At 36.0% G+C, this 26,806-nt stretch overlaps 1 protein-coding gene across 3 annotated transcripts; it reads right to left on the reverse strand.

Moving 5' to 3' along the window:
* Positions 1-1,350: 1,350 nt before the first annotated feature.
* Positions 1,351-21,508, reverse strand: LOC109059065 (polycomb group RING finger protein 5-B-like). Of its 3 annotated transcripts, none has more exons than XM_042735260.1 (9): positions 21,293-21,504; positions 13,342-13,612; positions 10,582-10,678; positions 9,999-10,054; positions 9,847-9,906; positions 7,513-7,679; positions 6,720-6,818; positions 6,156-6,245; positions 1,351-3,090 (listed from the first exon to the last, which is right to left on the reverse strand). In XM_042735260.1, the coding sequence occupies exons 2-9, from the start codon at positions 13,451-13,453 to the stop codon at positions 3,043-3,045; spliced, it is 729 nt and encodes a 242-aa protein (XP_042591194.1). In that variant the 5' UTR covers positions 13,454-13,612; positions 21,293-21,504; the 3' UTR covers positions 1,351-3,042. The 3 variants fall into 3 exon arrangements, with proteins under 3 accessions (XP_042591194.1, XP_042591195.1, XP_042591196.1); XM_042735261.1 differs by having other exon boundaries at positions 7,513-7,658; positions 21,293-21,482; XM_042735262.1 differs by lacking the exon at positions 1,351-3,090 and adding an exon at positions 5,147-5,206 and having other exon boundaries at positions 21,293-21,508.
* Positions 21,509-26,806: the final 5,298 nt, after the last annotated feature.

Here is a 26,806-nt window from a genome sequence, read left to right on the forward strand (position 1 = left end):
GTTATTTCATTAGTTTCTGTGTATTTAAGCCCTTATTTTCTTGTTATTCTTGTCCAGTATTGTTTGTGCACTGTACAGTTTGTACAGTGTTTTGTAGCTTGCCTTCTTTTGTGTTAATAAGCTGTGTTTTCTTTGATCAGTTTTATCATCACTTTTGGACTGAACATTACAGCATATAGTATGAATTGTGTATAAACAGTGTACTTTTTTCATATTTTTCCCCATAAAGTATACAGTCTTTAAAAAAATAAAATAAATAACCCTTCCAACAAGCTGTAGGTAAAAAAAAAAAAAATGTTTGGAGTGGGTGAGATGATATCTTGTCAAAGGCACCAGTATCACCACAAAATTTAAAAAAAAAAGTGTTTTCCCATCTCCAAATTCATAATTTAACCCCTGTTCTCTTTTACAAAAAAAGGGAGAAAGGTACGCAAATTTCCAATAATCCTCTATTGTGCAGATGGAGAATGCATTTGGGACAGGTAAAGAGACATACACTTCACTAGACAGAAGAGAGTGCTTTTGGAAAAAACTGACTGGCTGGCTATAGCACAGAGCGTAAATCCAGAAGTGTTGTGACTGACCTGTTGGAGAAAGTGGGAAAAATCCACTTTCTTGAGTGCAGAACCTAGGCATTGTCTCTTTGCAGACTGTTGGATCTTCCAGAGCATTAACTCCCAGAAAGCTAAGCTGAGTTACAGTCTGGTGGACATTTATGTATCTGATGCTCTATGACCTTTAAAATTTAGAGAATGAATAGTGATGGACACACACATTCCCTCATAAACCTTCTAAATAAAATGTGTGCGTGCACTTGAATACATGGTTTATGAAGACAAAAATGTGAATAATGACATGAGTATTACAACATAAACATGGTTTACCAAGATTTACCATTGTGAACCAAATGTCTTAAAATAACATAATAAATGTGTTTTTTAAAATTCAGAAAATTTCAGTGTGAGGGATATGCTTAGCGTTAGAGGATATAAAATGTATGTGTGTGTGTGTGTGTGTGTGTGTAAGAGAATGGGTTTTGTGTCTCATTTATAAATGATCTTATGGCAGCATTTTCTCCTCATCAAAAGCAATGAAAGCCGAATCACTTGAAAAGTCAATGGATTTTGGCTGTAGAGAAATTCCATCCTTGGCAGATGAACCTTAGATGAAATCACAGAGAAAATATGAGGCAGTGCTGCCGCACCCACCACAGTGCAATGAGACCATTTTCAGGAGGGAGAAAGAATTGAACTCTCTATAACACATGCAATATATTAAACACTGTGTTTTGTCATATTGCCAGTTTTAATTACCATGACATAAGTATGAAATCAAAAATCACACACCCAATAACATCAATAATCATGAGTTTATTTTTCTTCTGAACAAAGACACAGAAATACAATAACTGTCATATACGCATTTCTAATCTCTATAGGAATCACCTCAGGGGCTTTGAAAAATAGAATAGATTATTCTAAGCAGCATGTTTGTTAAACATATAACATACATTTCCATTGTTTTAAATATCTACAAGGGCTCTTTACAAAAATACATACTGATCATTGCAGCACAAGGACATTCAAGAGCCTATTCTAAACACATATTATTCGGCTTCCACTTAAACACATTATTTTATACTTCAAAGTCAACTTCTTTAATGTGAAAACAATAGCAAAATAATATTTTCGTTTTCCTTTCTTTGCTTTTTTTTAAAAGGACCTTGCTTGTTGCTTAAGATTTCTTTCAAACTGAATTTGTGTGATTCTACAGAAGTAAATTTTAGGGAGATTTGTGAAGACATTAAAAAAAAAAGTACTGGGGGAAAAATTCTGAACTGTGTTTGGGAAATTAGGTACTTTTGTTCCATGCACAGAAATTCAAGTTTTGCCACATGGCCTCTGTTTATAAGTATAGTTGTAAGGTAAGACAAACAGTTTTTAGCATGTATCCCATGTGTACATGATGTAGAGTGTCTTTGGTGTAATACAACTAGACTAATATACTGTAATGAAGCCTGTGTATGTGGTCAAGTAAATGCTTTAATTTTATTTTGCAAGTATAAACTATGAATACTTCCTTTACTTTGTCATTTTTTGATTCAGGATTTACTGACATTAAATTGTATTGTGACATAAAACAGGCAGGCATGACTCAATATTCAAAAGAGCAATTATGAACATTATACCCTTTCTATAATTTGGGGATGGGAGGGGGGCAGACTACTACAAATTGTGAGACAGTTTTTAACTAATTGCCTGTCAACCATAAACCACAAAATAATGACAAATGACAGTAAAGCTCAACTATTTTCTCAATTAGGATGCCAGACATTGTAAAACCTCTACTCAACATATTTAGCTAAGTTAATTTCACATTTATTTTTAAAAATGAGGCAAATGTGCAGAAAAGTCACCAAAACCCTCAAAAGAAAAGGCATTTGTGTGAGCACAGAGGTATGGCCTATAATAAATAAAATACCTTAAGTGGGCAAAATCAAAAACAGACCAGTTTCAAACCCTTGGAGGATGTTGGAGGCTCTGGACCAGCCCAACGCTTTAAACATCAGGAGACTTATAATATTAAACCACTAAATATGAACATTCTGTCATCATTCACTCACTCTCGTGTTTTTCAAAACCTGTATGACTTTGTTCCTTCTGTTGAACACAAAAGGAAAAATTCTTCAAAAATACCTCTTTATAAATTTTTATAAAACATCTGTCCACAGCTCTTTATAAGATGATGTATGTGAAAAGGCACTGCCGCATATACGTGAGATTTTTATATCATGACTTTTTTAAAAAAAGGAGATGCCATCATATGCAAATTGGTAAATTCCCTTTAACATGACTTTTATGTCACTTTGGTAAATGAACCACAACACACAAATCCCTGTGGCTTCTATGCACTAACTGATCCCAATAAAGTGAGCCAAAGTAATTAAACAGAAGAGACGGGTAGAGTATATCTTTAGAACTGCACACGTCCATTCAATTCGCTGTCTGGTGATAGACTGAAATTAGTGCAGGACATTTGAACCTAGCCAAAGTCAATGCGTGGTCGATATTCAAGTACCATTGGGCAGGCCTGGAGAAAGAGACATGTTGTAGATGAGTATACAATGTACATTTTACGATACAGTATGCAAACTTAAAATACATAAATGGATTTGTATACAGATATTGTCAAGTTTATTGGAAATGTATTTCTTTAATGATTAAACATAATTGTAAAAAAAAAAAAAAAAAAAAAAAAAAACTGATATACTCTCTCTTAATCATTGAGCTCATGGAACATTGGTCTTGAATGTTTATACATTGCTGTTAAAGGGATAGCTCAACCAAAAATGAAAAATCTGTCATTAATTGCTACAGTAGCACCATTTTGGAGAGTATCACATACATAAACCACGTATGCAATGTATGTACGTGGATATGTTGTTTACATTCATATGAAAGCATAAACAAAGTAAACAGCATATCTGCATATGGTGCTGCTGATACAGAACAGCATAGGTTGTTTACGTATGTGATACTCTTCAAAATTGCACTATAGGGTGACGCGGAGGAGACAAATTGTTGAATAAAGCCATTATTTTTGTTTCTCTGAGCACAAAAAGTATTCTCGTAGCATCGTAAAATTATGGTTGAACCACTGATGTCACATGGACTATTTTATCGATCTCCTTGCTATGTTATTTTGAGCCTTGATCATGTAAGGATCCTTGTTGTCTATGGGAGGGTCAGAGAGCTCTCGGAATCCATCAAAAATATCTGAATTTTTGTTCCGAAGATGAATAAAGGTCTTACAGGTTTGGAACAACATGAGGGTGAGTAATTAATGACAGAATTTTCATTTTTGGGTGAATTATCCCTTTAAAAGTCAATCTCTCTATGAAGAAAATGAATGGAATATGGAACTCTATTGCAGCACTCTATTGTAATGGTTGTAATCTAATCATATTTTGAGTTATTCTTTTCAAGAAAGCCACAACTTTTGTGTTCCAAACAAATATTAAGACATTTTCAATCTGCACTGAGAATGCGAGAACATCTTCACAGCAGTACTAACGGGTTACATGAAAAACTCTAACACACACATTCTCATTCTCAAATACACTCAAACAACACTCTCAGAAACCTGTTTATAGAAAGCAAGGGAAAGAGTTTTCTGTATTGTTCCAGAAAAATAGGAGATGAGATGCCAGCTCTTTGTGACCCAGTTCTGTGCCACTTCAATTTACAAGGATTTCATTTTTAACCTCATGTAGCTTTTTTATCCTCAGGAGCTGGTCAGGAAAAAAAATTGTTGCGCCTTTTTTTGGCAGATTCCCAAAACTGATTATGTGTATCCTTGTTGAATTCTCAATTTATTTAAAGTCAATTTCAAGATCTAGGAAAGCTATAAGGGATGACTTTCTGATTTTATAGTAAAACATGGTGAAATGTTCATGAGTTGTACTTTGAATAAAATAGAGCCTAAGTGGTTACTTTTCCACACAGATGAAAAGTCATACACTTATCAACAGGGTATACAGGGACCCTCATTAAGATGTGGAATTAGTAGCTAGAGTTCTTACTAGAGCCAGGAAGTATGACTATATTAGCCCGGTTCTGTCAACACTGCACTGGCTCCCTATCAAACATCGTATAGATTTTAAATTCTTGCTTATTACTTATAAAGCCCTGAATGGTTTAGCACCTCAGTATTTGAATGAGTTCTTGTTACATTATAGTCCTCCACATCTGCTGCATTCTCAAAACTCAATTTGATAATACCTAGAATATCAAAATCAACTGCGGGCGGCAGATCCTTTTCCTATTTAGCACCTAAACTCTGGAATAACCTACCTAACATTGTTCGGAAGGCAGACACACTCTTGCAGTTTAAATCTAGATCTATCTCTTTAACCTGGCTTACACATAACACACTAATATGCTTCTAATATCCAAATCCATTAAAGGATTTTTAGGCTGCATTAATTAGGTGAACCGGGAACACTTCCCATAACACCCAATGTACTTGCTACATCATTAGAAGAATGGCATCTACGCTAATATTAGTCTGTTTCTCTCTTATTCAGAGGTCACCGTAGCCACCAGATCCAGTCTGTATCCAGATCAGAGGGTCACTGCAGTCACCCGGATCCAGTACGTATCCAGCCCAGATGGTGGATCAGCACCTAGAAAGGACCTCTACAGCCCTGAAAGACAGCGGAGACCAGGACAACTAGATGAGCTGCAGAGACAGATCCCCTGTAAAGACCTTGTCTCAGACGACCACCGGGACAAGACCACAGGAAACAGATGATTCTTCTGCACAATCTGACTTTGCTGCAGTCTGGAATTGAACTGCTGGTTTTGTCTGGCCAGAGGAGAACTGGCCCCCCTGACTGAGCCTGGTTTCTCCCAAGGTTTTTTTCTCCATGCTGTCACCGATGGAGTTTTGGTTCCTTGCCGCTGTCGCCTCTGGCTTGCTTAGTTGGGGACACTTCATTTACAGCGATATTGTTGACTTGATTGCAAATGATACTATTTAAACTGAAATGAGATGAATGACATCACTGAATTCAATGATGCCTTTAACTGTCATTTTGCATTATTGACACACTGTTTTCCTAATTAATGTTGTTCAGTTGCTTTGACACAATCTTTTTTGTATAAAGCGCTTTATAAATAAAGTTGACTTGACTTGACATTACCCTATGAAGTCCCCCGGTGAGTTGCAAGAGGATATGCTTGGGTATGAAAACAGAGTAGAGACCCCACAGTGGGGTGTCTGTAACCCCCTTCCCCACAACAGCGATTCATGACCTGACCCTGGACCTCAAAGCTCCATACTCCATGACAGCCTTGTGTAAAAGTGACAATCATAATGCTAGTACTGTACTGACTCTGAAGTGAATGCCCAACTGAGGAGGGGGGTGTGGCACTGACTCGACTTGTTTTGAAATTAACCTTAAAGTTTTATGGTTGTCTAAAGTTTACGGCTTTAAATTGTAAATACCATGCAAAGCCACACAACTTGCTATGAACCTGCTTTGAGTAATAGGGTCTGCCACACTGCTCATCCCAGTGGAAAAGATGAGAGGATTTAGATTTCACACATGAGAAGAGAGGAGAGAATGAGACACTGGTATTCTCATAGCTTACATTTTCTCCCCGAAGCCTCCAGCGGGTCATGTAGATAAACTCCATGGTGTGGTCTTTACCCATGATCTCACCATTGCATAGAACATCTAGCTGCAGGAAAAGTTAGTGACCGTCAGAGAAATTTCATTGTATGGTAGACCAAAACAGCTAAGCAAACATGATACAAGAAAAACATAAACAGTAGAAACATGATAAACATGAGATGGTGGTTAACTGCTGAAACACATGCAATGAAGTAAAAGACACATGTTTGAGACCTAGGAGAGCATATTTCATTTGGAGTGTTCCTGTATGCCAAGGTCATGAGTTTGACGACCATGGAACACATGTACTGATAAAAGATATACAGTAGGTTTTATCACACTGTATGCACTTTAAGCTTAGCATAAATGTGTCTGTAAAATGCATAACAACATAGACAAGTGAAATATAGACAAAATGGAAAGGTAATATATAATATCCATCAAATGTTTTTTTTTTTTTTTTTTTTTTTTTTTTTTTTTTTTTTTTTTTGCTTACAGGAAAAATGGTCACCTACATAGATTAAAGATATTCAGGTGTTACCTCATAAGAACTGGGAAGCTTTAACTTCAGACTTAAAAACTTCTTGATTGTTCCAACAGTAACTCTTGTTGAGCAGCGAATAAATTTTTTCATTAAGCCCTGGAAAACAAAAAGACAACTTTGAACAAATTTCCAAAACATGACTCAATCAAAATATTAGAATGGTTTCTGAAAGATTGTGTGACACTGAAGACTGGAGTAGTGGCTGCTGAAAATTCAGATTTGCCATCACAGGAATAAATTACATTTTTTTAAAATTGTAATAATGTTTCATTATATTACTTAAAAGAATAAAAGTAAAAGATAATTATTTGCAACAAGGGAGATACTGGCAATGTGGGAGCCGAGTGAAAGGACTGAACTTTGGACTTACACTGATTGATACCACACTCTCTGAAATAAAGGTTCAAAAGCTATCACTAGGGCGGTACCTTTTCAAAAGGTACACTTTTGTACCTTTTGGGTTCTAATATGTACACTTTAAGTACTAATATGTACCTTTAAGGTACCAAAATGGACCCTTAAGGTACAAATATGTACCTTTTAAAAAGGTACCTGTACCTTTATTTCTGAGAGTGCAGGCTTTAGAAAAGAATAAGGATCAGCCTTGACTTTAATCTTAAAATGTCAAACACACTGATCTTGAGGGAAGAAATCTGATCCTGGATCACCTTTCCTTTACAAGAAATAAGGGGGCAAGACCAACACAGAAAGAAGACCAAAGAAGAAGAAGAAGACATGGAATGGCACGCATAAATTATAGTAGGAAGAAAGATAATTCAAGATGGGTAACCTTAACAATGTTCTCTCCCATTTGCCCATTATTACGCAAGCAGTCTAGACAGATGGCTATTTGCGGATCACTCCTGTGGTAGTCTCTATCACATTTAACATCATCATCTTCATCCAATCGGGCCTTCTTACATATAGGGCCATCCTCTGGAAAAAGACAAATCATAGCTGCTCATGTTAAAGGATTGTCATAAATCTCTTTATCAAAAGGTCTGAACTGTTGTTTAATCTATCTTTCAGACAGATTTCTTAAATTGTACTTTTTATTAAACTAAACTGAATCAACGTTTAACTAAATTGAGCCAAATAATAACACTATTATCTTCTATAAAGCTGCTTTACAGCTGAAATTCAATTTATAACATAATTGATGAATTTTTCAACATAAAGTGTTAATGTGTTATTTAATGTGTTAAGTGTTAATATCTTGTTTATTACTGTGAAACTGCTTTGACACAATCTGTATTGTATAAAGCACTACATAAATAAATGTTACTTTTTCTACTTTTTTTTTTTTTTTTTTTTTTTCTGACTCCCCAAAATGTTTAAAATGCAAAATCCCTGTATGTGTATCAATCTACATGTTAAAATAATATAATTTGGGTTTTATGTGAAAATTGCATAAATTTCATTAAAAATAAAATAAATAAATATGTGCCACATTATGTGTTCCCCTGACAATGTAGGGCACAAAGGCTAAACATTTCAGACTCATAGATATGCTAATGCAAAATAGCATCTGCATCTTTTCTCAAGCTTTCTTTCATATGAAATAGATAACATTCAAAACGATGCTCTTGGGAAAATCATGAATGTGGTAATTATCTCATCATTAAGAACTGCTTACAGCTGCAAACACTTACAAGTTGCCTTGGAGACCCCAAGTATTATGAAAGTCATTCATTTTGGTTCATAAATTGAGCATAAGAGCTGCAGATTTAGAAGATTGTAGTACACAAACAAAAAAAACCTCATAAATTCCAACAAATCACACAAAACATAATTTAACTAAATGGGGCATCCCAAACAAATAGGGCCATGTAATTTTACTACTGATATGATGTATAAAAACAAATGAACAGCATGTTCTTGTGTGTCTTCAATTCAATTTGGTCTTAAGGCAGAAATTAAGTCATCTTGTAACATAAATCCTTGTGAGAGCAAATTCTTACTTGCTGGCCAGTGTGTTACTTAATAAAATAAGTTTGACGGCACTCTGAGGAAAATGTAGTAATGCCTCGAATAGGTGATAAAGGTTGACTGAGGGTAGAGCCTAAACCGCAAGCAAATAAATAAATAAATAAAAATAAATAAATAAAAAGAACAAGAAATAAATTTATTTTACCATGGCAGATTTTTCTGTCAATTAGACAATTTGAAATTTGAAAAAAAAAAAAAACTTAACTACATAGTTGCCTTTATCTTACAATTATATATATAGCACAATATTTACATTTTATTTACGTTGTTTTATTGTAAATAAAAAGGTGTGTCTAAAACACCACATTATGTCTAAATTTGGTCATACGAGTCAAGCTTTCTGCAAAGCCATATATCCATTCTATCAGTTTTAAAATTTCAGTGCTTATCTTTACAGTTAACTGTATAAAACAATTGTACAGAGTGACTCTGTAGTAGTTCTCTCTGGAGTCAAGGGAGCAAAGTGACACAGATACTCACATCTTATACCCACCACCTCTGAGTCAAGGTCAGTGGAACAGAGTGTGGTAGATTAATTTGAGCTGTGAAGACATTACTTGATAAGGAACAAAAGTGATACCAAAAATCTGATGATAGAAGTTTAAATGCTGATACAACAGAGTAATCTGGCCCATGGGACTCATAGCCAGGGGAGCCTAATGAGTGGGATTCAGCTAAAACCGAAATGTCTCTCATTATTTACTGAGTCTAGTCTGCTATTCCAAACCCATATTTCTTTCTTCTGTAAACCACAAAAGAAGATGATAGGCCGGATTTTCTTAAGAAAATTAATTTTGATGAGGAGCTTTTAAGCAACAAAAAGGACAGCATAAATGTACCATAACAATAGTTCATTAACCTGTGTGTTCTATCCCTTGCCTATTTGGGATATTTTTACAGTCCTTTTTGTCATTTTCAGAACTTGTAATTTTTACAGTTCATGGTCTCCACTCACTTTCATATGACACTCTGCTAAAATTCCCTCAATTTTCTCTCATGTTTGAAGCGAAAACAGTACATGAATGACACACTTTTTATTTCAGGTGAACTATTCTTTTAAAATGGTGAAGCTTTGAGTTAACATGTTTATCAGGTGAGTGCAGTTGTAGATCATTTCACTGTTTGAGTCATTTACCATCAGGACTTTCTTTCAATTTGTTTCTTCTCCAGAATTCAATCTCTTGCTGCTGTTCCTCTGGAAAAAAAAATAAAAAGTTAATTAAACTCCAGTTGATATATGGTATCAATAAATGACACAAGAGTTACTTCAAATGGCAAAATACATACTTTCTCTAAGACCAGGCACAAGTTTGAAAATGACTTCTTCTAGAGTGTTGTCCAGCCTTTGGAGATAAGAAATACACAGAAATGTGAGCTACTGTACCAGAGCACCAACCATGCTAATGTCGCTGTCACGTCTGTTAGCAGGTTCAGGTTAATGCTGCTCTACGCTCTTGTTATCATGTTATCATTCTTTCTGGTGTTGGGATGAACATGTATCACTGGTGTGGAGAGGCAATATTGTGCAGGGTTAGTCTCACAGCTGACACTCTGGCTCCAGAACATAGTCTGGCTGTTGCTTGGAATGCCTCCCAACCAATATCAAATTCACTGCCACTTTATGACCCCTCACTGCTCAAAACCAGACATCTGTGGGTAACAAATATCTCAGACCTATTACAGGAAAGCTATTAGATTTTGTTCCAGATTTCTTCAAAATCAAATATATTAATCTCATTAATCCTTATCATTGCTTGTATTGTTTTGTGCTCTACAATGCTACACTGAGTCTGATCCCAGACCACTTGAAGCGGATTTGCTGAAGGGGTTTTGAATAAGTAGTAGGATATCATGGACTAGTGTGGTTTACCTTAACATCTCCAAGGGATTTGTTTCATGAACCTGGATACCACATTTTGGGCAATCATTGCTGTCTTCAAAATGCTGGACTATACAGCTTTTACAAACTATATAAAAGCAGAAAAAAAGAAATTATACTTAAATAACAGTAAAAATCACAAATTTACAGTAAAAAAAACAGCAACTGTGGCAACTTCACTGTAAAAATACAGTAACAACATTTGTGTAAGATGACTAGTGAAAGTGAAAGTGACGTGAGATACAGCCAAGTATGGAGTATACTTTGTGCTCTGCATTTAACCCATCCAAGTGCACACACACAGCAGTGAACACACACACACCGTGAACACACACCCGGAGCAGTGGGCAGCCATTTATGCTGCGGCGCCTGGGGAGCAGTTGGGGGTTCGGTGCCTTGCTCAAGTGCACCTCAGTCGTGGTATTGCCGGCCCAAGACTCGAACCCACAACCTTAGGGTTAGGAGTCAAACTCTCTAACCATTAGGCCATGACTACCCCACTATGATTGCATCGTCCTATAAGTCAGTTGTTCCCAACCCTGGTCCTGGAGACACCCCAATACTGTACATTTTGCATGTCTCCTTTCTCTGGTTGCTTTACACTTGGCATTAATATGCAATCACCATGATCCGATCAAGCAGATCAGACCATCATCAGAACATGGCACGTTTACACTTGGCAACATCAGCTGACATCTCTATTTGGATAACCGATCGGATCTATCTTTCCCACGCAATATTTAAATAAGTCTGCAGAGAATGGCCCAGTGCAAAGTCAACCTGAAGTGTTGGGTTTTCTGGTGAAAAGCATTTTCAGTCGCAGGACATTTTACAAATCAAACTCACTAGCACTCCACACGAGATGGTCCTCACTGCAGAACACAAGTCCAGGGGGCGTGGTTGGATGCAGATCCAACTCCTCCCACCTGACATATATGTAAACCTACCCATCTCCACCCCCTAATCCCTAAACCCACCCATCTCCACCCCTAAACCTACCAATCTCCACCCGTAAATGTGGATCCAACCATGCCCCCTAGATCTTGTGTTCCACAGTGAGGGGCTACTGCTCCTCATGGGTGTTTATCATTCGGGAGAGAGGGGACAGGGTTTTGCGTGATGACTGGACTGTGTTTACATTACACTGAGATCCGATCACAATGCATCCTCAACTACCTCTGGACCAGGACACACTGATCGGATAACATTCTGATCAGAAGCGTGTTTACACTTGTCTTTCCATTGTGTATGTGGACAACATCCGGATACAGGTCACATGTTAATGCCAAGTGTAAACGCAGCCTCAGGTGTGTTTGATTAAGGAGACAAGCAAAATGTGCAGTGTTGGGGTGCCTCCAGGACCAGGGTTGGGAACCACTACTTCTAAAAACTATATTTTTTACATTGCTTTACCGTATTTGATGTCCTATTATATCTATCACAGATTTTTACCATATATAGCAAGGGAACTTCCCATTTACCAGTTACATTTTACTGTAACATTTTTACAGTTTCTTACTGTTAAAATTACAATACTTTTTTAATGTTAAATTTCACAGTTGAAATTTCCTGCTAGAATGACCACAGACTACAATTAAAACCAAGTCTTACAAACTGGTATTTAGATAAAGCTTTAGCTGGCTTTGCTTGGCCAGTAAAACACCTAACATTTTCCACCAGCAAAATTGGAGCAACACTCATTACCTTATTGCTCTGTAAATAAACACATACAAAGCTATCAACACACATAAACTATATCAAACTGCTTTCCTCATGAGTGAGTGGGGAGAAAATAGCCACTGCCCACACATATTACACACTGACATTGACACACGACACAATCAGGTCATCACTGTGTGTAATTATACTGTAAGTTGGGCAGGTGGGTAAAATACAGTGTATTCCAAAACAAATGCCTAGTACATTCAAGATATTAAATTACTTTTATGGCATTAATTAACATAAATATAAGCAAAAAATTATTAAAATAAATACCAAATAATATAAATAATAATACATTTTACTATCTAACTTTCTCATGGTTTACTGTTCATTTAATATGCCACAATCAAACAATTATGTGAATAAAGTGAGAAAAAATTAAAAATGAATACTTATTCCATCAAGAAAATATTTTGTGTGAAAATAGCTTATGCTTGAGGAGAATATCTGTTGTCATGGTGACTGATCTGCAGATGACAGTGACAGCATGTTGGTCATGTATCTTAAAAATTATGGAGATTTCACATCTGGTTTGCCAGACCCATATAATGCAAAAAAGGAAAGTCACTTACCACCTGACAATGAAATGACAATTAATTAACACTAAATCTTGATGTTCGAATACTCTCTGTGGAAATACATATGTGCCTAATTAAGCATTATAAAATTAATTGTCCCTAAAATCATTAACAACAGCAGGAGAGGGATTTATCAGCTTAAATACATGCAACAAACACTGGTCTAAATACTGTATCAGTGAAAAGTTGGGTCTGCACTAAAGTACAATAGTTTGGTTGGACACACTGATTCATACATTAAACATTTAACAATTACAGATATGTAAAGTTATTTCCTTATTCTGCTATCCTAACTTTGTATGGATAATTACATTTTATTACTTGAAATTAGGATTGTATTTATCAATTTCATGTATGTATTATTATTTGTTTATTTTGTTTTTGTGTCTTAGCCCACTGGCTGAAATCCACTGCTAAATCATCATTAAAATTTTCATAATTACATACTTACAGGTGTGCAGGCACTCTGTCACGGTGGTGGGCTTGATCAAGTACCCTTTACAGATATAACAGGTGATGAAATGGTTGAAGTCCCTCACCAGGTGTTTCCTATGTGATGTCATTATCAAGTTACCAAAGGAGGGATGAAGGAAAAACAGATGGTGTAAGGATGAAGTGGAATGCAGCTTTAGTCACTCTGTGGCTCAACTGCAGTATTCTGCTGAAGGGCCCCTGGCCTTTTCTTCCTTCATGACATCATGGAAAATGCCCTTAAGACAGACCTGTGGATGTGAATAAAACAGATGCTTTATATCAACATTTTTAAATCATTGAAAGTTGTTGAAAAGTTTATTATTATTATTATTATTATTATTACTATTATTTATTAATTAAGTTATTTTTTACTTTTATTGCATTTTGAGTATTATATATTTTTGTGTAACATTAGCCTATAATCTTTGTTTGTTAAAGGTGCATTCAGTATGACTGCGTTTGAAATCGTACTCTCTCAGTAGGTACTTCTTTTGAATTTCTTATTTATTCACCATTAAAAATCAGTGGTTCTCAATTCCAGTCCTGGCTGACACAAGGCGAATTCCAAATGCTATTGCACCCTTGAAGTGCACTTCTGGAAGGGGACGCCATTTGTTAGGGCATTCCAAATGAAAGTGAACATCTCAATACCTCCATGAAGGGCCCTTTCACAAGTCCGATGGACTTTATAATTTATGGTCATGTGACCCAAGGTGTTATCCTCATGATTTGTCAGCTACCTTTGGCGGGAGAGTTTGGGTTAAAGTATGAACAGAATAATTCAAGGTGTTTTGTTATGATATATGACACAACATTCATATTAAGTTTAAGAAACATGTTTAATAGTAGATGCATTGTAAATGTGACCTGCAGGGTTCAAAGAAGAGATGGCAACTTTTATAGCAGAGAGGGAACACACACACACACACACACACACACACCATAGGGATGCTCACTTCCTTTTGCTTTTGACCCATAATAAATAAATAAACTGCCTTTAACTGTCATTTTGCATTATTGACACACTGTTTTCCTAATTAATGTTGTTCAGTTGCTTTGACACAATCTGTTTTGTATAAAGCGCTATATAAATAAAGGTGACTTGACTTGACTTGACATTTGCTGTATCCGTTCTAGCCTTAACCACAGTCAAGGGCAGTCTGGAGTAAGAACAATCATGGCCGCCATATTGAAGGGTCATTCTAAACTAAAGTACTGAAAAAAAATGGCCACTTCAAAGGGACTTTCGGAATGAAGGATTTCTAAGGGTACAACTGATGAACACTTTGCTCCCATAATACTTTTTGCGCATGTTTAATTGTGCACTGCAGAAAGTAAAACGCTGTACTAACTGTTGTTTATGCTCACTCTTATTCATGCCAAAAATACCAATGATTTTGGATTTTATACTGACACCTACTGGCCTAATGTATTTTTATAAAAGCACAGTAAAGTTGTTTGTTTTCCTTTCAGGTCTGTTTTTCTGTCTTTTTCTATTTTCTGTCTGTTTTTCTACTACTACTACTACTACTACTACTACTCATATGACACATGGTCATTGAAAACTGTTTGCAGTACAAACCAGTGTGTTCTTAATTAAGATAACAGATTAAAATAATATGATAGGACACATCAATTGTCAATATCAAGCAGTAAAACGAACTGTTTTGTATAGCTAAAAATAGCTGGACGCAAATGAGACTGGAAGCTTTACCCATAGAATTTACAAATGGCGGCACCCATTTTTATGTCAGGAAAAAGGTGGATAGGATTTGGTGGTTTGTGCTAGTACACAGTAGGTGACTACATGTTATCCTTGATCTGTGGTGTAACCTGTTTGTTTGGACTTATTTTTTCCATTCATGCTCATTGTGACTGGTTCTATGATGCTCTCTCCTCTCCACCTGTAGCTGGTGTGTGGTGAGCGCTCTGGCGCCGATGTCCTGTGGCTTGATTGTAAAGCGCATTGGGTGTACAACAATACACAATAAAGCGTTATATAAATGCATCATTCATTCATTCATTCATTGTCTTTATGTTGGTTGACTGTACATCAGGGTTCCTCAAATCTTGCACTGTAGGGCCAATGCACTGCAGAGTTTAGCTCCAACCCTGATCAAACTCACCTACCGGTGATTTTCTATTGATACTGAAGACATAACTGATTGGCATGCTCAGGTGTGTTTGATTAGGGTTAGAGCTAAACTCTTCAGAGGGTGGATCTTGTGGGCCAGATTTGAGGATCCCTGTTGTACATAATACCGATCCATACTCTAGACCAGTGGTTTTCAATCCAAACCCACCGACCTGCACATTTTGTCTCTCTTAGGCTATCTGACACACGCCCTGCGTCCCAATGTGCATACTATCCACCCTATCTGCCCAAAATAGTATTGAAAATTACTAATATCACATAGAATTTAGGATGGATAGTATGCACACTGGGACGCAGGCACTGAGTTCAGTGCATGGAACTTTCACCTGATGAGCTGATGATCTGAATCAGGTGTGTTAAATAAGGGAGACACAAAAATGTGCAGAGCAGTAGGTCCCCAGGACCAGGATTGAAAACCACTGCTCTAGACTATGCTGTTGCCCAGGGACGTGGGAACTATATTGTGAGGGGGGGGGCGGGATTCTTTGGGGGTTGGGGGGGGGGTTGTTAGTGTAGGCCTATAGTAGGCTGTGTTATGTATCCTGATTGACTTTATGATTAGTTAAATCTGTTTTGCACATGCATCGCCACAGAGTTAACCATTTCAGACAGTACAGGACAGCCTCTGTCTCGTTCACTTCACGTCTGTGGCCGTTACGCACAGCTCAGTGTGGCCCAGGCACGGCGCCAGGATTCCGGTTTTGGATGGGCCAGACCAATCGTGGGTGGGCCTTAAATTAAAAATGTTAAATTAAAAAAAAAAAAAAAAAAAAACCTTTATCCAATCACTGCTTAACCTAATAAATAGCCTGTTATAGTATATAACAGGCTATTTATTACTGTTATATTATCTGTGCGTATACATAATATAGATTTTAATAGCTTGATGCTCTTTAAATATTTTGTTGCATTGTTAAAAGTTTCGGTGCATAGGACAGACCTATCCGCGATCGCTCTCCAAGGTTCTGACCAAAGAAGAGCGCTTTGGACTCTCAATTACGCATGAAACGCATGAAACGCATCATACCTGGGCTGCGTTTCCCGATAACATTGTCTCTTAGCGCGCTACGAAAACTCTTCAGGTATAACTTAACTAAAGGTATACTACCACTAAAGGTATACCATTGCTAGGCGTCTTCAGGGGGGTATCATCCACTCGCGAGGCATAGGCGCTGAAAGGCAGAGGCGCTGGCGCCCTCCTAGCAACGGCGCTGTTTTTTGGTAAAACATGATTTTGACGACTTCATTAAGTTTTGTTTTATAGAAAACTCTTTTTAAAAGATTTTCGTTTTTATATAAATTGTATCTTAATTTTGATCAATGTTTTATCAATCAATTGCCCATATTTAATAAATAAGAAGCAAATATATAGCAGACAATGTAATAACCTTAGTGTAATTGACAGAATTACTAAAAAATATTTTGCTACCTAAAAGTTAAAGATTTTTTGTGTCACGCATGCGTGCATGTCTATTTCCCTCATATTAAATATAAAACGCATGTGGACTGATATTTTTCCAATGTCTGAACTCCTTTATTAATAGAGTATATAAACAGACGTTTCAATATATTGGTATTAAATGCATTTTCTGAGAATTTATATTTCAAGTTTTTACTGCAAATGTCGAAATGCGCGCTCTTTGGTCCATCAGTGCTTGAATCACTGATCACATTAGAATAAAATATCTCATAATAAAATACAAAATCGACTGATTTATGAATGTATATGCATAGTTCTCATCAGTCGGAAATACAGATAAACGCTTTCATTTGTTGTATTTTTGATCCTGAAAGAAAACAGAACAACAAAAGAGCGAATCATATGCCTACATGGAGTCTGTACGTGTTATGCTTCTTACGCGGACTTTTGGGACTCAGTTTTGAACTGGTGTCAAGGCGCAATGAATGAAATGCACAAATGGTAATTAAATAGTACCCCTGAAATGAACGAATGAATGATGATCTGCTTTTATGTATTTTTTTTTCCTATTTTATTCAGAATATTCACAAATGGGTTAGCTATGGCATGAAATATCTGATATTCCGATTGTCAAATACATGCAAGTGGAAGTGTATTGTTGTTGAAACACCTTTATAACGATTGCGTTAGTTGAGCTGTATGCGCGATATAATTTTATGACACAAAATTTTGAAATGTAGGCTTAAATCAAACACATTTTAATTCAGATTCTGTATATATATATATATATATATATATATATATATATATATATATATATATATATATATATATATATATATATACGGAAAACAAAAACAACGAAAAAAAAACAGCTGGCTGACCCCTAGAGGGGTGGGGTGGGGAAGAGAGGGGGGGCGGCCCCGCCCCTCCCCGCCCCCCCTGTTCCAACGTAGGTCCCCAGGACCAGGATTGAAAACCACTGCTCTAGACTATGCTGTTGCCTTTAATAAAGTAATATGTTGTGTTTGTTTTAGTTTTTTTTTTTTTTTTTTTTTTTTTACATTATGAATAAATAAGCTTTCCATCTATGTATGGTTTGTTAAAGGGGTCATATGATGCAATTTCAAGTTTTCCTTTCTCTTTGGAGTGTAACAGGCTGATTGTGAATAGATAAAATCCCTAAAGTTGCAAAGACTAAAGTCTCAAACCCAAAGAGATATTTTTTATAAAAGTTAAGACTCGACCACACCTTCCTAAAATGCCTCGTTTAAACACGCCCCCACACATCTACGTCACTGTGTGGGAAGATTTGCATAACACCGCCCAAATGTTCACGCAAAGAAAGAAGGAGTAACTTTGATTCTGGCTGTAGTATTGTTGCTGCTGCCGCTGCCATGTCGTGGAGACGCTGTGCGTTTCGTTGTGACAGCGAAACTACTTTGTTTGGTCTTCCAAAAGAGGGTACAATTACAACACTGTTCCAGAACAGTTCAATCCAAATATTCAGATGTGTGCAGCACATTTAATGTAGGACTGTTTCCTGAACCTACAATGCCAGCTGTTCTGACTCACAACCTGTAAGTATGTTTTCATATTTAAAGAATTTGCTGCCTATTGTTGTTGTTGTTGTTGTTTTTACCATTGTGTTTGCGAGATGGCTTGCCATGCAGAGAAATAATTTTTTTTGCGTTCACTATTTATTTAATGAATCATAATGCGATCATATTATTCAACACGCTATTATTATGTTTGAGATATCAACCACTGGTCGATGATCATAATGTTTGTATAAACTGTAGGTAACAACTGGTAAAATGTACACCTAGGTCATAAAAACCGTAATGATACCTATACTTAAATATTTTCTTCTCAGCCATGACATCAATTGCTCTTGAACAATATCTCCTCCCATCCATTGTCTGATTGGCATTTCGCAAGGATTCCTGGGTAGTTAAAGTGTGCAGAGCCTGCATCTATGCAGGCTTCGTGGAAGACTGCTTCAAGGGTACAAAGAGGGCACTGCTGAGCACACTTCAGAGCGTTAAAATGCTGAATGGGACGGCCTACGGACTCGGTGAGCATGCGCAATTTAAGTCCATGAGACCGAAAGTCCACATGAAGTGCGCCATTTGGGACAGGGCCTAGATCGATGTACTCCCAGTTCCGAGCTCTGACGTTACATAGCCCGCGAAACAACAATGGCATCCCCTATGGATAATATTGCCTATGGATGCAGTGTTTATGCAAGTCATACACGGTAAGAAATAGACTTAAGGACAATATGACGTTGCAATAAAATTAATAATCTAGCTAAAATTCCTTGCGCTCAGGCAGTTTGGCGTGACTTGTCTGGAACGCTACAAATTTATGAGACGTTTGAAGTCGTGACTATCGGCCTCAAAAACCTGACTGGAATGGAGCATAAACATCCTACTTGTACAACGACTGTCTGCCTACAATGATTGAGAAGTCAATATTACTGGTTACTGCTTTATTATATTTAATAAAATTATTAAAAATTAGAATTTTCTCAGCTGGAAAAACGCTGTGCCACCATAGCATTCTCAAGCGCCACCAGCAGGTCGTTTTAAGAAGAGTGCCTTACACTTTTCAGCTGGCTAAAAACTCTTTGGTGGTCACACATTATTGAATATTATTATTAGTTAGGTGCATGGCCTAGTCTTTTTTGCATTTATGCAATATACTGGAGCCAAACCTGAGATAATAGAACAGAATATTTCACTGCGTTCCTGGACACGCAATTTGCGTAGCTGTAATTCATATGTGGATATAGTGCTAATGGTGAATAAGCGTGCACGAGCGCCCTATTTACGAATGACTGGAATTCATTAACATACACATGTTTAGCTATCAAATGTGATGTTTATAAAGAGTTTGTGAATCTGGAGGAGAGTTTTCGGGAAGGTCTGTTTTACGCGCAAATTTACTCATATATTTACGCAAGTTTCATGAATGAGGCCCATTGCATTACACCAAATACACAAAATAATGTTCTTTTTAGCAACGTCATATGATCCCTTTAAGAAAGACAATTTCTGGCCGAGATACAATTATTTGAAAATCTGGAATCTGAGGGTGCAAAAAAATTTAAATATTGAGAAAATCGCCTTTAAGGTTGTCCGAACGAAGTTCTTAGCAATGCATATTACTAATCAAAAATTATGTTTTGATATGCTAGGAAATTTACAAAATATCTTAATGGAACATGATCTTTACTTAATATCCTAATGATTTTTTGCATAAAAGAAAAATCAATAATTTTGACCCATACAATGTATTGTTGGCTATTGCTATAAATATATCAGTGCTACTTATGACTGGTTTTGTGGTCCGGGGTCACATATCGTCTGGCTGTTCCTAGATGCTTTTATGTTTATGTTTTGTATAGAGCACTTGATGAAAGTTTATATATTACTATTAGAGATATTTATTGAGTGTACCTTTAAGGTTTCAGAAACTTGAACTTGTCTACAGGTGCATCATGACACATACGTGTTAAGCCCCGCCCACGATCTTCAAAACGAAACCATTGGGTTAAAGTACAGCGGCTTCGAAAATGACATATATAACTCTTTCAATAAATGTGTAACTACTTTTATCGTTACAAAAAAAAAAAAAAAAAAAAAAAAAAAGAAAGAAAGAAAATTATGTATAAAGTGGGGGAATCGTATTATAAGTAGCTATCAGCCGACACAAAATTTGGGCCTGTGAAGAGCATTTTGTCTTATTCTATAGGCTATTAGTTTTTATAACGTCCCTTATCTTATGTTACAATCAGATTAAATGAAAGGCGTTGACAAACAGATCCAATGTGGCTTTGTTATATGTGATCTATACTCCAAATGTAGTTGGTCCTCATCAGCTTCGTCGCTTATCGCGAAATCCTCAATATTTATCTTTTGTTAAAATGTAGTTGGTCCTCATCAGCTTCGTCGCTTATCGCGAAAAATATAATTTTTTATTTTTTTGTTTATCCCTTCTTGGCCATCGTCTGTCATTCTGGGCGTCATCTTCCTGTAAAACCCTGTGCTGCACATACCTCAATAATGAATAACGTGCGATCAGTGCCGCACTCGTTTTAACTTGCTGCCATTTGTACAAGTGTCACTTTCCGTAAACGAGAGGCGAGTGTTTTATCGCTCACCAGAGCGTACTAAATAACCAGCTGTACCCTACCCTGACAACTAGTATCCTACTGAGACACAGACATGCTGACGAACTTGATATATGACACGAGACCGCATTCCCATCCCACCCGAAACTTTACGATGAGGGGATAACGTGAAAACGACACACAGCTGCAGTCAGACAGTAACGACCATCTCTTACCTTCTACACATCGTGGGTTCATGTTGATGATGCGCACTGATTTTTACAAACAGGCTTGAACGATTTTGGGCTGTCGAAAGTGATGGTTGTAGTAGCGGCACGGAATACGGAACTGCTTTCATTTGAGAGGATGGGGAAGGGGGCGGAGGACTTTCCAGTTCTTGTTTACGCATTGCTGTTTTATTCATTTCATGGCTGATTGTCTCTGATTGGACACAAACTAGGGCGCAACTTTCAATTACCAGCTAGTCAAGTAACAGTTTAGAACCAGTTTATCAATGAAGACACAAGTGTGGCAGGCAGCTCTGTTCGTTATTATGGACTTATTCAAGACAGGTACCTGCTGTTAACATGTGACTTGCAGTTCATGTCAGACAGGATTGCATTAATAAGGAGCGACATGAATGATAATGTTACATTAAAAAATGATGCACAAACATCTTCCCTCAAATGACTAATCAGTAGGCTATGTTATATGTTATGTAGAAAAACAAAGAAAAATAAACATATGTTTGGAATAATGAGGTTGGTGTTTTATATATATATATATATATATATATATATATATATATATATATATATATATATATATATATATATATTAAGTTTTAAATAAACAATATTAATGATGGTAAAAGAAAAATATAAAAATTTCTGTAAAAAAAAAAAGTGGAAATAGGTTAAGATAGGGTAAGATGCAGCCTGGGGCAAGATGACCCCCCCCCCCCACCTTATTTTTTTCTCTTAACCATAGTTTGCACAAAATCTCATGTCAGCATGTTTGATGAATGTCTACGCTATTTTAATTTTGTCATTTCATCTGAATATCAGCATTTGTGAGATTTGGTTAAATTATAAAATTTTGTGTCTCTGAAAAATGGTTAATTACAACAGTTTATTATGTTCAATACCAAACATTTTGGTGTCTGCGGACACATCAGTGGTTTTAGATATGTTAAGTAAAAATTAAAGTTTTTATTTTGAAGCAAAAAGATCAAATTAGACCCTTGTGGTAAGATTAGCTTAATTGGCACCGAAGGCCCCAAGTAGCATGTTGTTACTAGAAACATTATTTTAAAATGTATTACTAATTATAATGCATAGGGATATTATTTAATATTTTGTCAAAACAAAATTTCAAATAGAAGAGTTTATAAATAAATACAGTGGAGATCAAATATAGAGAACAACTTACAATTTCCTAAATTTCGAGGTTATTTTGTTTAAACAATATTTCTGGTATTGGTGTTTATTTATGAGTTGAACAGGGTAAGTTTAGTCTTGGCATATAGTGTCTCAGCGTTCAAGAGAATTTGTACTGAAAGCCCACTCTGCAGTGATCAAACCTCTCATCAACATAAAGAATCAAAAGGCTAGATTAACCTTTGCTGAGGAGTATGTTGTGTGGACAAAGGAGAACTGGTCCAAACTTCACTTCACTGATGAAAGCAAGTTTAATTTATTTGGGTCCGATGGGAAACATGTTTGTCGTCAAACTGGGGAAAGCCTGAACCCAAAATGTGTAAATAAGTCAGTGAAAGGTGGAGGAGGAAGTGTCATGGTTTGGGAGATGTTTTCTGCAGCAGAAGTTGTGCCTCTTTTACAGCTACATGGCAGAGTGAATGCAAATGTTTATCAGAACTTCCTGTGGCAACATATGGTTCCATCGTTGGGTAAAGCAGTTCCTTGAAGCTGAAAGCATTGAAATATTAAAATAGCCAGCCAAAAGTCCTTATCTAAAGCTGATAGAAGATCTCTGGATAATCCTTGGTGACAAAGTAATGAAGAAACCCACTACAGTCACTGATCTGTGGAAGAGACTGGAAGAAGAGTGGACCAAGATCACACCAGCACAGTGTGAGAGACTTGTGATGTCCTGTGGCCACAGATGTGCTGAAGTTATTCAAACCAAGGGCTTGTACACTTCCGACTAATTTTTGACTTCTTTGGTTTTCCAGCATCTTCTGCATATTTGATCCCTTTCCAAAATCCATCTTTTAACACTGAGGACAAATGAGGAACTCATGCAAAACTAAGAGATGGGGGGCGTAAACTTGTCCCTCTTTTAATATTTTAATTTAAAAGTAAATCCGAATTGTTCTTAAGGGGGCTTCTTCTCCCATCTCACCATATAAAGTTACATTTGTAACAACATGTTGCTGTCATTTTCTAGTTTATAAAAATTACAATCAGTGCTTGAACTTAATGACTTGACAATTTTGGCAAGTTCACTTGAAAAGTCAAGCATTTTAGTCAAAAGCATATTCTCTTTTGTCAGACTGAAACTTTGGCCTCAGATGACACACAAACCTGTGAAATACACAGACTACTTTCATGCCTAGAGAACACTAGTGAGATCAAGTCAAAACACTGTTACAAACCTCCTTTTGGGAAATAGGAATCCTTTTGCTAGCGAATGTCTGTTACAGTATGCAGCATAAATAGAGGGGTGCAGATACAGTTAAATTCAGCAATAAACTTTAAGAAAAATTTACTTTCATTACACTACTCTAAAGTGATCTTACAGTAGATGAAAAGCACTACAACAGAAAAGTTCAAAAACCACAACAGAATATACAGTGAAAATACATTGGAGTATACTGTCAGTTACTGTAAATAAATAAATATTTTTTTTTTTTTATTTTGTGTATTCTGTAAAATTTTGTTTTAGTTTTTTTGTTGTATTTTTTTTTTTTATAAGTTTATTAGTCTTCTGACAAAAGACTTCTCTGCCTCCCCTAGACAGTCGTCTCTCAGTTCTGCATAAATAGAGTACATGTAAGGACTACTTGGCTACAAATAAATCCAACAGTAATGAGTTTGAGGGTGTATTGTACAGCATGTGCTACAGTATTTACTGTACATAGAATAATGAAAGTTCTCTCATCTGAAGTTCTGCTGCTATGTACTGTATTTGTATGTGTATTGTGTAAGTATTATTGAAACCTTTTAGATGAGCCTGTAGGCCAACATACCTCATGGTCAGTCCATGCAGAGGAACACTGTCAACTATAGTGCTTTGTGTTTCATCAGGAACAAATGAAATTTGACCTCACCCCCTTCGTTTTATTTTATGTTAGCAATCGAGAAAAACTATAATAAAATAGCTGTAGTGACGAATAATTTCACGCAATTTTAATTGAATGTTAAGTATTAACTATAATCAAATCTCAGGATCTGAACAGTTAGAAATGATGAAAATTTTCAGGTAGATTAACAAGCTGTAAAGAAAAATTAGCAAATGTTTCTTTCTAACTAACTCTGTGGAGAAGGTTCGGATGTACTGGATTCACAGCGACTCAGCTCATTAGGAGGCATTCCACACATTCCAGTCCCACTGCTGTCTGCTCACTCAGCACCTCACATCAGTCACACTGATCACACTATGAAAATACAATTACATCCAGCGGATAGCGTGAATATGTACATACGTGTTACATAAAACATAAAAAAGCAGGTTTACAATCTGAGACACATTATACAATGCAAATGTTCTTGTACATATTATTATAAAAGAACTACAGGTCACTTTCCATAAATATGGTTCAAAAGAAGATGAATGAATGAATGAATGAATGACAGGAAACAAACAAACAAATAAATAAATGCTGTAAAATGGTTGCATGCAAAATGTGGGACACAGCTAAATATGAATGTCAGTTCAATAGATTGTCTCAATTTTGACATTATGGTTACATAAAAGATAGAAAAGCTTAAATGAGAAATCTGAGGCACATTATACAATTTACGTACATATTATTATAAAAGAACTACAGGGCACTTTCCATATGATTCAAAACAAAACATTACCCTATCACGTGCAATACCTATTAAAGGTAACCCAGATTTTCTCCCTTCTATATGGGATAGTGCCTTTAATAGATGGGAAAAGAATGGTTTAAAGATAATTAATAAAATTTTTGATGGAGAAACCATAAGATCTTTTTCTCAATTACGTGACAAGTTTACATTGAGATCAAATGATCTCTTTAGGTATTTACAATTACGGCACTATATCACAACTCATAAACACTGGGACATCATTAAAAGATCTACAACAAATATTGAAAAATATTTTATCAATATTATTGAACATGATCTACCCACTAAAAATCATATAGCACATATTTATGGGAAGTTAATGCAGGACCAATCTGATGACACATTTCATATCAAAAGGAACTAGAGTTAAATGCTGTAATAGAGGATGAGATGTGGTTAAATATATGTGCTAGCTGCCATAAGGGTATCAGCAGTCAAATGTGGAAGGAATTTGATTGGAAAATGAAAATGAGATTCTTTAGAGTTCCACTGGTGGTTGCCAAATTTGACAGTACTTCGACATTATCACAATGCTGGAGAGGTTGCGGGATGGTGGCGGACTATGTGCATATATTCTGGGAATGTCCCAAAATACAAGAGTATTGGCAAGGTGTTAAAAGAGAAATCAGTAAAGTTTTAGAAAGAGATATTCTGATGCATCCAGATTTTTTTTTGCTTGATGGTTTCCCCTCAGATCAGTTCAGTAAATCCCACTTATTTGTATTGCATATCTTGTTAATGGCAGCTAGGAAGATAATCACTGTGAACTGGATGAAGGTGCGTGAGCCCACTGTGACAGAATGGACACATAGACTGAAACAGATATACATGTTTGAGAAGATGACAGCAGACTTGCAGTTGAAATCGGACATTTTTCGACAGAGGTGGACACTAATAGAAAATCTGCTGGAAATAAATGAACTTAATATATGTTAATGCTTGAACAATGCAGTGAATGTACTGCTACGTGGTGTATTCTTTGAAGTGCTGTCAAGGATTTGTGTATTTATTTTAACTTTAATTGTTGTTATTGGGGTTTTTTTTTGCTGTTTTTTTTTTTTTTTTTTTTTTAAAAAAAGGAAAAAAGTTTATATATTTAATAAAAACACAGTTAAAAAAAAAAAAAAAAAAAAAAAAAAGACATTAACCAATAAATAAATAAATAAACAAACAGACAATCTAACAAACATGTTAATATCAGGAAACAGACCAATAGGCAAATAAATAAATGCTGTAAAATGGTTGCATGCAAAATGTGGTACACAGCTAAATATAAATATCAGTTCAATAGACTGTCTCAATTTTGAAATTGTGGTATGATTTTAATCGCTGGAAACAGTCGAGAAGGTCAAGGCCTCTATGGTGGGACAGGCCAAAAACACAGTTGTGACTCTTGACCACAAAACCAGTCATAAGTAGCATAGGTATATTTGTAGCAATAGGCAACAATATGTATTGAGTCAAAATTATAGATTTTTCTTTTATGCCAAAAATTCTTAGGATATTAAGTAAATTTCCCACCATAAATATATCCAAACCTAATTTTTGATTATTAATATGCATTGCTAAGGACTTCGTTTGGTAAATTTGCCTTAATAAAGGCAATTTTCTCAATATTTTGATTTTTTTTGCACCCTTAGATTCCAGATTTTCAAATCTTAACAATCCATATATCGATGGAAACTTTATTTA

The sequence above is a fragment of the Cyprinus carpio genome, chromosome B12, assembly GCF_018340385.1.
Source record: "Cyprinus carpio isolate SPL01 chromosome B12, ASM1834038v1, whole genome shotgun sequence".
NCBI classification, from domain to species: Eukaryota; Metazoa; Chordata; class Actinopteri; order Cypriniformes; family Cyprinidae; genus Cyprinus; species Cyprinus carpio.